The 16,335-nt window shown below is 36.5% G+C and overlaps 1 protein-coding gene across 3 annotated transcripts in view; it reads right to left on the bottom strand.

The window, feature by feature from the left end:
• The window catches only part of PPP1R21 (protein phosphatase 1 regulatory subunit 21), a 31,236-nt gene that overhangs the window by 7,068 nt on the left and 7,833 nt on the right, over positions 1 to 16,335 (bottom strand). For 2 of the 3 annotated variants that reach the window (XM_054822966.1, XM_054822965.1), the window contains 11 exons: positions 14,696 to 14,790; positions 12,329 to 12,381; positions 11,734 to 11,883; positions 8,437 to 8,699; positions 7,470 to 7,606; positions 6,405 to 6,497; positions 4,416 to 4,543; positions 3,894 to 4,046; positions 3,040 to 3,132; positions 1,665 to 1,898; positions 158 to 193 (listed from right to left, as the gene is read on the bottom strand). In XM_054822966.1, coding sequence (XP_054678941.1) covers positions 158 to 193; positions 1,665 to 1,898; positions 3,040 to 3,132; positions 3,894 to 4,046; positions 4,416 to 4,543; positions 6,405 to 6,497; positions 7,470 to 7,606; positions 8,437 to 8,699; positions 11,734 to 11,883; positions 12,329 to 12,381; positions 14,696 to 14,790 — 1,435 coding nt within the window. The remainder of the gene's footprint in view (positions 1 to 157; positions 194 to 1,664; positions 1,899 to 3,039; positions 3,133 to 3,893; positions 4,047 to 4,415; positions 4,544 to 6,404; positions 6,498 to 7,469; positions 7,607 to 8,436; positions 8,700 to 11,733; positions 11,884 to 12,328; positions 12,382 to 14,695; positions 14,791 to 16,335) is intronic. The other variant, XM_054822967.1, reaches the window with a different exon arrangement.

The following is a 16,335-nucleotide window of genomic DNA, read 5'->3' as shown; positions in this document are numbered from 1 at the left end:
GATTTCAGAAACTTGAACATATAGCATACGAACTACATGGGTGACTCATGCCATTATACTACAGTATTCTTGGTAATTAGACTTCTGGAATAAGTTTAACAGAGTCAGAATGGAAGTATTTACCAGATGTACTTTGATAATGTTTAAAAAAGATTACCTTTTCATTATCAGTAGTTATAGTCAACATTCCAATCTAGAACAAGAAAGAAAATACACTTAAGTGAGAACTGCAAAAATAGATACCATCGCTGCAAGTCATTTCAGCTTCAGTCATAGGACTTTTAATTTAAAGATCTTGCAACAGTTAAAACTAAAACCAAATTTAAGTACTTCCACCTGTAACATAAACAAGGTTAATAACATACATGAATGCCTTGAACAGAATTAAAGCTGACACTAACTCTATATACCATTTGCCTTACAATGTAGACAGAGAAAAAGGAATAAAAGCAAGATGCAGCTAGTTTGTATGATTATGCAACTGCTTGATCACATGAAACTAATTCAGAGGTATGTTAGTACAATGAAACCATGCTTTTCATGTTTAAGAGCAAGGAAAGCCAACTTGGATTTCCTGAGTACCTTCTGAAGTCCCTTCTTTCCACTTTGACAGTTCAGCATGAAGCACTGACAGAACTCTAGCAGAGGGGTGTATGCCAATAACTAGTTTAATGGAACAATATCTTCACACAGAATCAGAGGGTTCTTTTCGGATCTCAACAGGACTAGAGATTTAGCTTTATGGGAAATATTTATACAATATGTAATGTGAGTTACATTAAGTATTGTGGCTAGAAAATGCCATTCTCCTCAAATTCCTAACACATCAATTACAGGATCAAAAACTTCAGATGTTAGTTTACTTCAAATTAGGGATCTGAAAACAATCTGCTGGCCATTTTTATCCTGGAGCAGGAAAGTGGGGAGGGGAAAAAAAGAAATGAAGAATTCTATTGAGTACTGAGCTGAGTAGATTGATTATTTCTTACAAATTACATCCCTGTTAATACCACTTCAGAAGCAGTAATTCAGAGGAAAGGCCAATCCCTTTTAAATACTAGCAATAAACAGGAAAAGGCCATTTGCCAACATAGAAAAGTAAGGACAAAATGCATGCCATATCCAAAAGCAATGGTTGAACCCAAGTTGTATGAAGGTTATGTTAAAATTAATTCTCTAGAGAACAGTGAAATCTTGAATAGCTTCAAGTTAAATTTAAGCTATAGTAAGCTAACTTGTAATAAGTCTTATAACCCATTTAAAAATATTAATTACCTACTTCCATTTGCTTTAACATACCTAGAGATGAAAAAAATATTGGAAACTCAGAGCTGACCTGAGATATATGCTATTTGCAAGGCTTCCTAACTACAGGGTCAGAAAAATCTAGAAGTTAAGCACCTGTTATTTCCCCCTCAGTCATACAAGTACAGAACTACAAAAATATCTCCATGATACTAAAGACAGTGAACAAAGCCTAAAAATCCAAGAAGTTCCAAGCTCTGCAGAAAGTATTAGCAAGCAGCTTTGCAAACACAAGGAGCCCAAGTGTGAATGCATTTCAACACAGTCAAAAAGCTTTCATTGTTAGTGTTCCACTGATCAAACAGTACTATTACTAAAGAAAGTGGATTTTTGTCTATTGAAGGAAAAAGGTCACCTACCAGACTAGTACTCTTAATAGGTTCCTTCAGACTCTTTTCTGTCGTTTCCTTCTTTTGTTCAGCTACATTTGGCAAAACGGAACGCTCTTGTGTAGTTTCGGTTAAATGTCCACTAAGAGAGTTCTTCAGTTTCTGGTTTTCTTTCTCTAGCTTTATTTTAGCTAGCTGGGCCTCCAACATCCAGTGTTCTTTTTCTTGTTCAAGTTTTGCAATTTTCTCCAAACTCTGCTGGACCTTTAGGAGGGAAAATTTACAGTTTACATTATTGGACATAAGGGGGGAAAAAGTCACACACAGGAAATGTTTGAAGACACTATTAACTATTGCATAAGTGAGCTAATGAATAATGCAGCAGGTAAACAACTACTGATTCAAGCTGTATGCTTAACTGTGGTTATGTGTCAAAAATGACATTTAATTAGTCTGAAACATGCATCACAGTATACAGCCCATAGAACTGGTAACATCATATTAGGTGAAAATCAAAAACAGGGAAGTATTTTATGAAAACTTTAAAGATGCGTGCCTGGCACTAACATCATCTTGTTCTATGCTAGAAAGACAAACAATCTCTCCCCTCCCAGCTGCCCCACTTCACACAGACAGAAGAACTCACTTGTCCAAATAAGAAATCAACTATGGAACAGGACACATCATATCACTCCACACATTTCTGTGGAAATTTATCTCATTCCTACTAATACACTTGGAATATTGGCCACTATAAAAAACAAACACTGAAGTCCTTTTCTTCTGTAAAAGTTCAATGACTGTTACGCAAGCACAGTCTGGGCATTCAAGCTAATAAAGAAGTTTTAGTATTAATCAGTCTCGTTGCAATAAGGAGATGGGCAAACTGTGTAGGCCTTTTAAATACCATTTAACCTCCCTCTGCCTCACCTTCCAGGAAAAAAAAAAAATGCATGCACACTGCAAGAATGATTTTTCTTTTCAGTTAGTATATTAATAGATTACAGTTTATCTTTGTTCTTAACCAGTGCTAATAAATCCTGCATAGTCCAAAAAAGCACTCAAAACAGTACATAACATCAGAAATGAATACTTCAGCATGCCTTATTCTTGTCTTTATTTTGACTTCTTGTATTTATAAATGAAGACATCAATGGTATAATCCTGTCTCTTATAACTACATGTACATTCTGCAGGTACAGGAGAACAAGTCTTGGATAACCCAGCCAGACAAGGGTACGTTTTACTTTCAAAACTCTGCAAGACATCTACAATCTAATTTTAAGCTTCAGTATACGCATATATATGTGCAAAAGACCACACAAATATACAGAGGCTATTTGATACTACTTTACCTTTATAAAATACACTATCATATATGCTAGTAAAATTTATACCAGAATACCTGTTGTGCAAGGCCTTCTCTACTTTCTGTGGAACTCAGAAGAACTCTGCGATTGGCTAAAGCCTCTTCATAAGGCACTGAATCTGTACAAGGCTACAGAAGGATAAAAGAAACCTCAAAACATGTTTCACAGTAGATCAGAATATGTATTCTACATTTATTTTCTTATTGCCCTCCTTACTTCAGTGAAGGGTAAAAAAGACCTTCCATGTGTTCATCAGCCAGTAGAAAAAAAATGGTTTGAGCTCAAAAAATACCACCCCAAAATGCACACCTGACTAAAAAGTGCTCAGAAAACTCCAGGTGTTAATCAAATGCATCTTAAGGTCCACTTTATAGACATTGCAGTAAAGTGATGTAATAAAATAAACTGTTAAGCACACCATCTCATATTTGTTAATTTTAATGGAGACAACAGGGAGATCTGGCAGTGTTCAATCCTTTGGTTCAGCACATTTTGTCCACCATACCTCCTTTTTAGCTGCCTTTTTTCCTATTGCTCTCCACTGTCTTCCAGTGAATGCAAGTACAAGAATATGATGTCATTCACTCCATATTCCTGGTGAATATGGGAGGAAGTTTAAATAAGAAGCTACCCTCATCTCCTTGGAGTCTTGGCAAAGAAATAATTAGTGAAAATGAATAAGGGCAGAATTGGCAGTCTCAGTTGTATGCTCTTTAAATTTTTCAATAGCATTATTGCTCTAAAGGTTCTATTTCTTCAGCCAAAGATTCTCATTCAGAGAATCTCATCCATTCCAAATACTGAAAATCCTTAGTTTGTATTCTGTTTGGCATAACCAACTATCAACAGAACTGTGCTTTCTCTGTGCAAGGATGCTAGCTGAACAAACCTTCTTCAAATTCTTCATATAAGCAACTGCCTTTTTCTTGTACTGCAGCATACACTCGGCTGAAAGAGGGCTGATGAACTCTGTTCCTCCTTTAGGGCCATAGCTCAACGAAGCAGTGAAGTGATCCAAGTTGTTGCTAAAGAATGATGCAATCTGGACACATCAAGAAAAGTCACTTTTTGAATTAAGTTGACCAGAAAGATTCACCAGAGCAATTACTCTTTCAAGAGCAAGACAAGTATTTAGTGAAATTGGACTTCACAACAAGAATTTCAAACAAGCTACGGGCTCTTCCACATAACTTAGACCTTACTAACACAAAGCATCCTCTTCACATTATCACCCATTCCGGTTTTTTTTTAACTTGTAGTCTGAAAAGACCTTAGAACAAACCTGATACTATAGATTATTAATATCAGAAGCACACGTAGATTTTCCAAATCATTCAATTAAGATTTTTTAAAAAACCCAAACCTGCACAAGCAAATTAGGGCATTATGTTGAAACAAGAGTATCCATTACCTTGCCCACTCCATTTGTTAAAGCCACAACAGAGGATAAAATACAGTCATTTGTAGTTATGAGTTTCTGTGTGGCAGTTGGAACATCTTGTTCTAAAGTAGCTTTCTGACTGTAGTGCTTGGAAATATCTAGGAAAAAGAAAAAAAACACATTTATGTCAAATTATGATTTTTGTCTATTTCAGCAACCATTTTCAAATTCAGCTTATGACTTCAGGCCTCAAATGCTTCTCCTCTAAGTTGTATACAAGTTTAGTCCAGATACTCTTAGTTCTTCAGTATACTGCCTTAGACAACTGTTTGTGACTATGAGGAACAGACATTATGCCTGTTACACAAGGCGGAATAAAGGTGTGTATTTAAGTGTGCTCTGTATCCCAGCAGTCATAGCTATATAGTGGATCCGAGCTCACATTGAACTAGCACTTCATTTCATAACTCTACTTTCCATGTCCAGGTGTTCACATCAGGACACTCAAAAGTAGAATTTTTAGTCACGTTCAATATCCGAGTGTTAAGCTTACATAACTTGTAAGGGAAGAGCAAATCTAAAAGACTACCAGAAGTTTAGAATGCTACTTCCTATATTCTAAAATTCTTTCAGGCAAAATTAACAGAAGAGTCTTCAGAGAGGGGGGGGAAAAAACCCCTCAAAACTTTTTGAAAGTCATTCACAAAAAACATCTTAGCTTAAATATACTAATTAATTTCAACAGCACTGAAATTTAAAAAGACTCAAGTATTTATCATGTAAGAACAAACATTCTCAAGGTGGCCTAATTATAAATAAGTAATTATTCGATGAGTGAACATTTTGCACCTATTTTACAATAAAGTACTATTGCTACAGAATGGAGAAATCCCAGGTCATCAGCACCAGGAGTTACAATTTGAGGCAAGCTTAAGCAGCTGGAAATTAGTTTGGGTTGGGAAGGAAGGGAGGAGAGAAGTAACAAATCAAGCATTCTGGAGTATGGGAGTATTACATGTTAAGCACAACATTTCTGTTGCTAGCTAATGAATTCTACTGACAGTTTTCTTCAGTACTTCTATTTTCTTTATTTCCTTTGTTAAAGTATAAGTTGGGTTGATTTTACATTATAGTAACAATATTAAGAGGTAGAAGGTATTTATCAATAAACTTATCTATGCTACAAAACTCTTGGTTTAGTGTCTCTGTTTGAGGTACAATCTCTAATATAATCTTTCTTTTTTTAGAAACAGGGACTCTGCAAAATGGGGACATGCTATTGATGTTTTACTAAAAAAGACAACAAAAATTCTGCTTAAAATTGTAAAAGCTTAGTGTTTAAACAGCTGACTAGTATTAATTCACCTATATGGATTATTTTCTCCCTGGGAACAGTACATGGTACAGAAATTCTAGGATATACATAAACATCAGTGTTTTGAAGCTCCCCAAGCTTTAACCGAACATCACTTCACTGAAAGTGTAACATATCCACATTCTTCTGATAAAAGGAAGGTAAGTCATTTTCAAGGAGGAAGTTAAGTTTCAAAAAGAACACGGACTTCTTCATAAGCTTTGGTTCTATGTTCACATAAAAATATTAATTACCCTAAAAATAGTAAGGAAAAATTCCACTGTGAAGGCAGGTACTAAGTCAACAGTATGTAAGCAGGGGAAAATATGTACATTTAATGGTATCCCATTCTGTATGCTAGTTCTGCTAGAGCAATGAAGTTCAGACAGTAAAGTGATACTGCTCAGGAAGATCTAGAATGCCACAATTAAATATTCCAGCAACTTAGAAGAACAAAGCTAACAGAACAGAGGAGTGAAAAAAAATGCATGCATGTCCAAAACAAGCAGTTAGAAGGTTTAGTTTCTTATCTTAATTTGTAAAGGCAAAACAAACCAGATTTATCACATATTACACATTTAACATGGTTACAGAGAAAGTTCACATGTGCTATGTTAAACAGAAGGAAGCAGAGCTGAAACATAACAACATTCCTGTACTCTCACCTTTTAAAATGTCATGAAATCCATGAAGACTTGCAGCAATGTTTGTAAACACCAAGTTGTAATTTGTCCTAAGAAGTCCTTCTGGTTTTGTACCTAAGAGCACCACATAGAAAGGACAGTAAACAACACTAAAAAATGACCGTGAATGAAAAGAGTTAGATTTGAAAATAATCCAATTTCCACCTACTAGAAACATTTGCATGGAGCATGAGAATAACAACAGATTCATTTACTTAAATTTCCCCTTCAGTATCAAATGTATATATACCAAATTTTGCCAGAGTAGGCAGGTAAAAGACTTCCAAGTTTCCTAAATTTCATTCATATTTTACAAACATTAACTGTTTTGGTCTCAAAAAGCAATTATGCATGTAGAAAGATTTACATGTTCACTGCCATAGGAAGGACCATCTGGGTCCTTGTAAGAATGAGGACTGAAATAACCTGCAGCTATACAACAACTGTTTCCTCTTACAGCATGCATTTGGAGATAATTTCCCCATCCATGTACACACAAAGGTTTTACCTGATTTTATTTAGTCATTATCATGAGAGTGGTAGTTTAATAATCTTATGAATAGGAGGAGCTGGAAATTATAATTAGTAATAAAATATAGTTTATTAACAATTTCATGATTAAGAGATGACAAAAGACATACTGTCAATCATACCATAAAAACCTAGTCATTTCTTCTCCTCTATAGTTAACTCCATCTAAAATATGGTGCACGTGACTGCTTGGTAATTTCCAGGCCTGCACCATGCCCATGTCTATCCAGAAAGAAGAGCGTGGAGCATTAAAGAAACGCTCAATAGCAAACTCAAGTCTTCCAGCCTGGATAAAAGAGGGTCCAGTATGACACAGCATATTGCAGAACTCACTTGCCCCATGTTTTGGGCTGTACCTAAAGAGTAGTGTTAGTCTGGTTTTCCTCTAGCATAGAAGTGGCATTGTGTGTGTGCGCGGTTTAAAAAACAAAGAAAAAAAACCAACCCCAACACTGGTCCTAAAGGAAAACCAGTGCCTTCCAGCTGCAATGTAACTGAGCCCAAACTGGCACTTACTTGGTAATGCGAGAAGACTAACGTATGTATGTAGCTTCTCAAAGACTGCAGTCAACCTTTTCATGTCTCTGTGGAGCTCCATATTTCTAGCTCTTAAAGCAGCTGTGCAAAGAGAAGACTCACACTCTTCTTCCAAACTAGGAATATATGAATTATTTTTTTTAAAAAAGTGAGCAGTTATCTTAAAAAACAAGTTCATAAGTTTTGGAGCAGATGAGTGTTCTCTACATCCCCAGTCCAAAGCAAGAATAAACTAGGAATTTATTTTAGAAAGGTTACCATATCAGAGTAACTTAGCAATACATGAAAATTATTCTGTACATGGACTACCCCAACTCTTAGGAGCTTCAGTCACAAGCCAGGAACAGTTTACGCTCACTGCAAGGAACTGATTGCATCAGTTTAAAGACTTTTTCCTCTACTACATATAAATTTACCTTTTGTTTCCTAAGGAACAGGAGAACAGATACAAAAAAGGCATAAAAAAAAGCTTTTTCTTCCTTAATCCAAAACCTCTTTTTAAGTAATCCTTTGCACTAATAATTCACCTCCCTTCAACCCACTTGGGAACAAAGATTTTCACTGCAGAAGGGATGTGCATCTGGCCAAGTTTTACTACAATGCTATATTTACTGCATGATAATCTTCAGGCAGGCTCAAGAAATTAACAGTTTCAGTGTATAAAACCTGAATACTATCAAGTATACATTAAGAAACATTAAAAATCTCTGCAGGTTTCATTAAAGCCTCATCTGTGATGGAGGGAAAAAGCCTTTACAATACATGGGTTTGAAGTCCAGCTGAAAAAACCATGCATAACCTAAAGGCTCAAAAACCAGCACACAAAAAAAATTCTGCCTTTTAAGCCAGAGTGCTTTAAGGTTGACTTAATATTCAAGTTGTAGATGTTGACAATGCTGCACACCTCACACTTGGTGCGCCTTTAATTTGATCAAATCAAAAGTACCTTTTTAACTGATAAGGAAGAATCTTTCTTAAAAAGCATAGGTAGGAAGCTAAGTGTTCTGAGAAGGCCTTCACTTTCACAGCTGTTTCCTGGAAGGAAAAACAACACATAAGTATTTTTGCTGCGTAAACATCTTTTTCAATACTAAAAATAAATCTTACCAGGACTGTCACAGTATCTTCTGTAATACTCTCAAACAAGTGAAGCATTCCTTCCTCCAGAGGGCGAACATACGAAGCATTTTCATGAAGATACTGTGAGAACTGAGGAGTACAGAGAGATTTTAAAATGGTGCTTGCTGAAGGCTCTTGCAAACTGTTTTGAGTTAACAAATGAACAGTCCACTTTAGCAAAGCACCTGTCATCTTAAGTGATCCCCAGAATGTCAATAATAAGATAACAGTCAAGTGATGTACAGCAACCTCTCCTACAGGACACGCAAACACACACCTTCAGGGAAAGTGAGAAATAGTAAAGACTACAATGGAAGGCCAAGCAAAACCCCACCTAGGGCTTTGCTACAGCACCCTATCTCATTTTAACTGCCATGCACAACACACCAAACCTCTGCTTTTTGAGTTTAAACATTCTTGCATTCCTTGCTCAACTCCATCAAATTAAGGCTAGATCCATGCATCATTAAGCCACCAGAATAAACTATCCTACCTTCCTTGTCCCATGCACCAGCACAAACATTTGCACAGCTATGCTGTGCAAAGTATTGAAGATGTAAACCCAGTTAAAACTGAGAACAAGAGATACCTTTTAATCTTTATCTGTATCCAGTCCAATTTTCAACATGGGTCAAAGCATGCTTATGCCAATGCAAAGGACAGAGCAGTAACCAAAGGGAGAATCCTTACTTTCAAGAACTGTGACAGGTTCGGGCAATTGTGAAATTTTGGCCTCACAGAACTGCCTGACTTTGCTAGAAGTTGCTTAAGTAAATTCTATGGCTAATTTTGCCTTCAAAAAAGTATACCAGAGAACAAAAGGTGTTTACCCTTACACACAATCGAAACATAACAGTACCATCAGCTTTCAGTTTTGATACCACAGTATTACAAAAAGCTTTTTCCATAGACTGACATTGGTAGTCAAAAGTGATCTTGGTTTTTATTCTACCCCACAGAAAGATACCTTCACCTTTGATTATTTATACCACAATCGTAGCTAAAGATCCCAGGCAAATAGGGTATGAGAAATTGTAATTATTTCTTGTATTATTACAGTCCAGCAACACAGTGTTAACAAGAAAAGAGAGATGCCAAGCTCTCATTCATGCATGCAGAAATCCGGATGGAATTAGGGAAAACTCCTAAATCTAAGGAGGAAGAAGTAACACATGCAGAATGCTGCTGACTTGTGTTGCAAGAGAGAGGACTGGAGTTATCTGGCACAATGCTGAAGACCCAGCAGAACCCAGCAATCCAATACTTAAAGAGAAAAGGAATACTTGAACCTGGAAGGGAATTGTCCACATCTACTTTGAGTGTTTGGTGGGGAAAATAGCTCGAAAGCGCCAGACAAGACCTGGAGTTGGGGAAAAATAAATCAGTGCAAGTGTGCTAAGCCACTACCTGACACTTGGCTTGTTTTCTCTACCACATTAAGGGGAGGTTTTTGAACCACTCAGTGGAGGAGCTAAGATCACACTGAGAACACTTGCCAAGCAAATAGATAAATTAATAAAAAATACAGGAGCAACAGCAGCTTCAGTGAGTGATAAAAGATCCTTCATCAGTGGAAAGTCACTGCAAAAGCCCTGAGAGGTAGCGCATACTGAGGCAATTAGGTCACGAACACACAATGGGGCAGACTACAAGAGACAATTATGAAAACAAAGCCTGAACTACTGAATCAGAGTGAATTATCAGAAAAGGAGACTCAAATTACAGTTCTGATTAAGCTGCATGTTTCAGCTGTGTGAAAGCACTTCTCTGCTGAAAAGCAACAAAGAAGCATTAACTAGGACATTAAGAAAAAAAAGCATGAGAAATGATGTCTAAGAAACCTGGTTTTACTCCCTGAGTGTAAACTGCAGTAGTGTCTGTAGAATCCAATCACCACACTGGGCCACATAAACAAGGTTCCTGCCCCAAAGGAACTGGAAGATGATAGAGGCACATAGTTTCCACAAGAAGGATACGCCATTTTGAGTACATTTGGTGGCAGGAGCAAGAAAATGTTGTTAAACTAAGACCTATGCTGAATCTCTGTAAAAGCATATTTTTATTCAAACAGTTCAAACAACTGAGAAAGTCAATAAAGTGGGATTTCTCTAGTGGATAAACACGTTCAAAGATACTTGTTGCCTGCAAAGAGATTAAAGGAGGTCTTCCCAAGAACAGGGAAGTTTTGTGACAGTTAACATTGTCACTACATGCATTGCAGCCATTTGAGGAATGCTAATCACGTCCATCTTGGTAGCCTGTCTGAGCCCTACAAACTACTAAATTGAAGTGATAGTCTGAACCAGAAAATACTGTCATCCTTTAACTTAAATGCATGTGTTCACTTGAACTATGAAGTCAAAAACTCTGATGTTAAAACAACTTTTATTCCAAAGCATACATATATGCAGCCCCACGCAAATCCCTGTGCACAAAGTTCTTTTCCATGCTTCATGGCACAGAAAGTCAAAAGATGCAGCTTAACAGCTCTGAATAATACTTTCAGAAAAGTGTTCTTATGGAGTTGCACAGGAAGAGGCCAGGTTTCCCATAATAATTTCAATGTGCTTCACAGACTTGAAGCTTCAGAACACTTACAGGAAAGGTCTTTATAACCTAATTTTGGGCTATCTGTGTCAGGTTGGTTTTTGACAAGGGAACAGAGTCCAAGTTCTCTCCTTCATAAGCCTACCTTACATCCAGTTTATTTCACATTACAGTTAAACACTCTAAACAGAGAGTCTCAACATCTCCCATACCCCAGCACATTAACTAAGACAAGCATCTATTTAGCAGTGCAATATTTGTGTATTTTAAAATAAGTCAGCTGAACTTTTGACAAATGCACTTTAATTTAGCACTTAAAAAGTAAAGCCTTGATTTGACTATCCTATCACTCTTGGAGCAGTAGTACAGGGGAAAAGGATTCTCTGCAGTTACACCTTCACCCACATTCAGAGAATTCACCCAATAGAAAGAGACTTCTCATGCAGGAGAGGCTGCCTCTCAGGAACACACTCACAGCATTCCAGTAAAGATGGTAGAAGTTTGCATGACTAAGGTTATTCACTCATGGAAGTCTATATAATTAAATATACTTGTAGCTAAAATCTGTAAGCTTTACCTTCTGATTTAACGGTGATATAGTGTCTGTTGCAGAATCAATTGGAAAGATCTGTACCTTCTGCTCAGTGTACGTATGGAAGTTCAAAAGAGCTGTTACAAGTTCTTGAACAAAAGCCAGCGCCTGGCCAGCAAGGTCTCGCAACTTCAGCTGTAAAGACCGTTATTAAATTATTATATTTGACACATATCTATTTAAATATGAAAAAAATCTATGGCTGGATACAAAAAGTTACTTTCAACAACTGGCATAGTAAAAGAATATTCTGTGCAATTTCAAGACAAATATTAAACTTTTTTGCCATTCTTTTTAGAAAGGCATGCCTGAGTTAATACCTACAGTGATCATCAGCCAGTAGTCAATGGATTAGCTCTAGTGAAGTGAGGTGAGCAGATACCTGACTCCTCACCATAAGAGCGGTACTGACTACCTTTGAAAAGCGCTGAGGCTCTGTGGACAGAAATTTCCTTGGAATATCATGATAGTAGTTAGATAGGCTCTCTTCTGCCATTTTGGGTCACTAAAAAGACTGGTTTTATTCAGTATCTGTGTAGAAAGTTGCATCTTTAGATATGAAGCCACAAAAAGTGTTTACCTGATATCTTCTGTTGTGTAACGGTACATTCAGAGCATTGTACCGATTAGATCCTACAGGACAAAAATTGAGTTATACGCACTTAATCACAATTTAAGACACACTTATTGGTAAACATATAAAATTGCATTGCAGTAATATTACAGTTCTTGTAAGTAATATTAACTAAAATGATACAAACAATTGGCTTCAATAAAGTAGGCCTAGACATCCTCACTTAAGAACCATTACTGTGACTAGGTGGAGAAAAAGCACTTCTATACTTGCCTCCAATTGTAAATCAAATTTAGCTATCCGAACACCCTGAATTTGACAGGTAAGAGCAGAATCCTCTTGCCCAAAACAACAGTATTCATCACAACAATAGTGAAAATCTTAAACCCAAACCCTTAAAAAATTCAAGATGATCTTCAAATTCAACTACATTCCAGGGACTGCCAAATAAGATTAATAGGGTTTTTTTAATAGTTTGCATATTTAAAAAAGCTCCTGTATGTACTTGATTTGTTGATAATTTAGAATATGTAGTCTCCACATATTTCAGCATTCTGTTCCAGTTACAGATCAACTAGAATGATTATTCAGTTACAAGTGGGCACAATTTTTGAAGAGGTGGAGGGATATTTGTAGCTAGAGAACAGCTTACAAAGTCTTATAGGTTTAAAAAGGTTCACATCCATCCTCAGTTAAATGGAATAACAGCCATTTTAGTTTAAAACTTGCACTCAAAGGAAATTTACAGCTTCTTACTCCTTTTGTATCATTCACATTTGGCAATTAACACATGGGAAGAGGTAGTCGTACTCACAACAAAAAACACTGTTCAAAATTAACAAATCCTACTCATACGGAAATGCTTCAGAAAACTTTTTTATCTTTCTACTCCTGAAATCATGCTTAGCAGTCAAAAAGTCATTTGACTGTTATGAAACTGAAGCCAGCTGCTAGTTACACTTAAAACCAACTACAGAGCCTATAGCAAGACATTTGGAATCCATAGCAGACAAACATTTCCTGACTTTCTCTCATTCTTCTATCATGAAAGATCTGTCCACTATTTGTAGTGTTTTCCACACATGCAAAAACATCACGCTATGGTAGCTCAGCGAGCAGATAATTAAATTAATTGCAAAGTTCCAACTACAATGATAAACACCTGTAAAAAAAAGGAAAGAGGCAGAAAATGAAAGATAAAGTGATGTTTGCAAAAGGAAAGAAGCGAAAACTGTATCAACTCAAGGCCTACGCTCAAGGCCTCACCTACGCATAACATGCTGTATGAGAGTCAACATTTCCTACAGAGAAGATGATCTGGTGTTTCTAAGCCAAGTCTTACTGGATTGTCAACCCAGTGGAGAACTTGGAAGGCTCACCCCTGCAGCACCCCAACAGATCAGCTTTTGGAGAACCTAAGGCTATTTAAAACTTGATGACAATGTTTTGAACTGAATGAAAAATGCAAAAGCTACCAATAAAACCTACCAGAAATTCAACAGCCTGTTTTCACTTCTCTGCTCCTCCTTCTCCACTACTTTCAGCTTTTTCACTCTTCCAGGCCCTTCTAGTCTCAATGCCAGAAGAGTACAAACTGCTGCCTACCCAACTACAACCTTGTGTTCAAGCTATTTACAAAAGCACCCAATACATAGCACTGATCTGGCACATACTAACCAATTCTTGTACCAAAGCAATGCAAAGGCTGAGCACTCCTTTCAGTTTATTTAGTAGCAGTTGGAAAGGAAGCAGGGAAAAAAAAAAGTTGCTTCAGGTAAAATCTCCAAATTCAAAGGGGTTTTTTTCTTCCCCCCGAAAAGATGAATGAGTCCAACACAAACCATGGATAAGAACCTAGCCTGGGTGTTCCCTGATCAGACAGGAGACACACTGACAGACTTCCTATTAAGTGTAGACCATCATTGATGTAATGTCTCATTAAGTCAATACCTCTGCAGTCACTAGTTTATCCCCATCTTAACTTACTGTAACTCTTGACTATACCCTGCCCAAAATAATACTCTCAGATATGTAACTAGAGAAATCTTTGTTGAGAAACCAGTAAATTGACCATGTTCTTTCATCTTTTACAGTATTCTGTCAATACTAAGACAGACAAGTGGCATATTACTCAGAAGCCTTCAAAAGTTTTAATTTTCATTACAGATATATAGAAAAATACAAAAACTTGGTATTTTAAGATCACTAAACAAGATTATGACAAGTATTATGAATATTTATTGCAATTGCCTCCAAGTATCTGTTCAGATGTTCAACATTTCTTACAGCTAATACATGTTAGTTCCTAAGGAGTACTTCCTCCAGATGGATACCTAAAATTAAACAAGAAACCCAGAGCAAGGCAATACGTACTTGTGTCATTAAAAGGTACTTTTTCATTGATTATGCAGAGAGATTCTTCCAGTCTACTGCCCAAAGCTGCTTGAAGATTCTTTAACTGTTGCTGGCTAAATAACAAAAAGACAAATGAAAAACCACACGCACACACATTGTAAACCTTTAAAATTTAAACTGCATCACCAACACCACAGCTCACCATAAGCATCCCTTGAGTATACAGGTAACTGTCTTTCTCTAGAAGTTAGATAGAAATAAGACAGTAGGAATCATTTTTCCTCCTTTATGTCATATTTAATATATGATACTGTATTTTAAACCCTAACAAATGCAGTGAAAGATGCAATAAATTTTTAAATCCTATGTTCCATTCTTGAGAAGCTCAACTTACTTTGGAGTTATTTTTACATTATTTTCCAATTCTACAATTATTGTATGAGCTATATGAAGGCATTCTTTTATACTAGAATTTGAATGGGAATGCAAAAGAGCCTTTAAATTATTTACTATGTATCCGATGCAATATTCCAATATGCAAGGAGCTGTCAGTAATTCAGTTAACTATGTCACTTCACTCTTAGAAATACCTCACAAGCATTTCAAAGCCCCATATTTAAACACTGCTATAATGCAGCTCATTCCCACAAGACTCAGCAATTATGTTTCTGATGCATTCTCAAATGATTTTTCTCTCAGTCTACTTCACTTGCATTTGACTGTGTATATAGATGTGAATCTAAGTTAAGACTACTAATATCATTAGTATAGATTCTTGAGATGAATGGTAACATATTCCAGCATTATATACATACATCAACAAAGATTAATGCATATTGATTCAGACCACGTTCCACACCTTACCCAACTTAGGCCCCCAAATTCTTCACTGTTTTGCTTCCCATTTGACATCTAGAACTCCTGCACATATAGCGGAGGGTCGGGGGAAGGTGTCAAAGTGACAGGGTTTTTTTCCTTTTTTTACAAAAACATCTGTTATGTGGAAATTTATCAGGACTAACAAGGAAAAAGTCCAAAATAGTCAAGCAAGATATGAAGAAACTAGCCAATAAGTAGCTCATGCGCACTAACAAACACTTTTCTTGAAGAGCAGCTCCAAAATTACATAGAAACTGTACAGCATGAACCACAGTAGCATTGGGCATGATAGAAAATAAACTCAAAGACAAACTGCAAAGGTATGGATGTCTCCTTTTTGTACTATAAAGGAATGGCAAACAAGTAGTTTGATATGTTTTGGTTTACATTCTGCCCTTTAATTTTCAAGGCATACAGGCTGTCAAATCTCATATCCCCTGGCTTTCCTGAATAAAGCCTAGGTGCCAGAGGCAAATGGATTCCTTCCCCTGAAAGAGTGGGGAAAACAGAAGAGCTGTACTTTAAAAGACAACTTCTGTCACGTGTTTACTAGATACTGATTTCAGCGTTTAAAATAAAGAAGTGTCAGGCTTTACTTTGTTTAACGAGCCTCCATTCTTAAATGGTAGGGACAATTTCTTGCAATTACATTAATTACCCAGTCATCATAGAACATGACAGACAAGCTCTGAACTGAACAGTAGCAGATTAAGACTACACTGTTTTTCAAACACGACAAAAAAGCAAACAGCAGCAAAACACAGCTTTCATCCTCTTTT

This window comes from Grus americana, chromosome 3 (genome assembly GCF_028858705.1).
Source record: "Grus americana isolate bGruAme1 chromosome 3, bGruAme1.mat, whole genome shotgun sequence".
NCBI classification, from domain to species: Eukaryota; Metazoa; Chordata; class Aves; order Gruiformes; family Gruidae; genus Grus; species Grus americana.
Note: the sequence above shows the minus strand (reverse complement) of the source record. Positions and strands in the feature narration are given on the sequence as shown.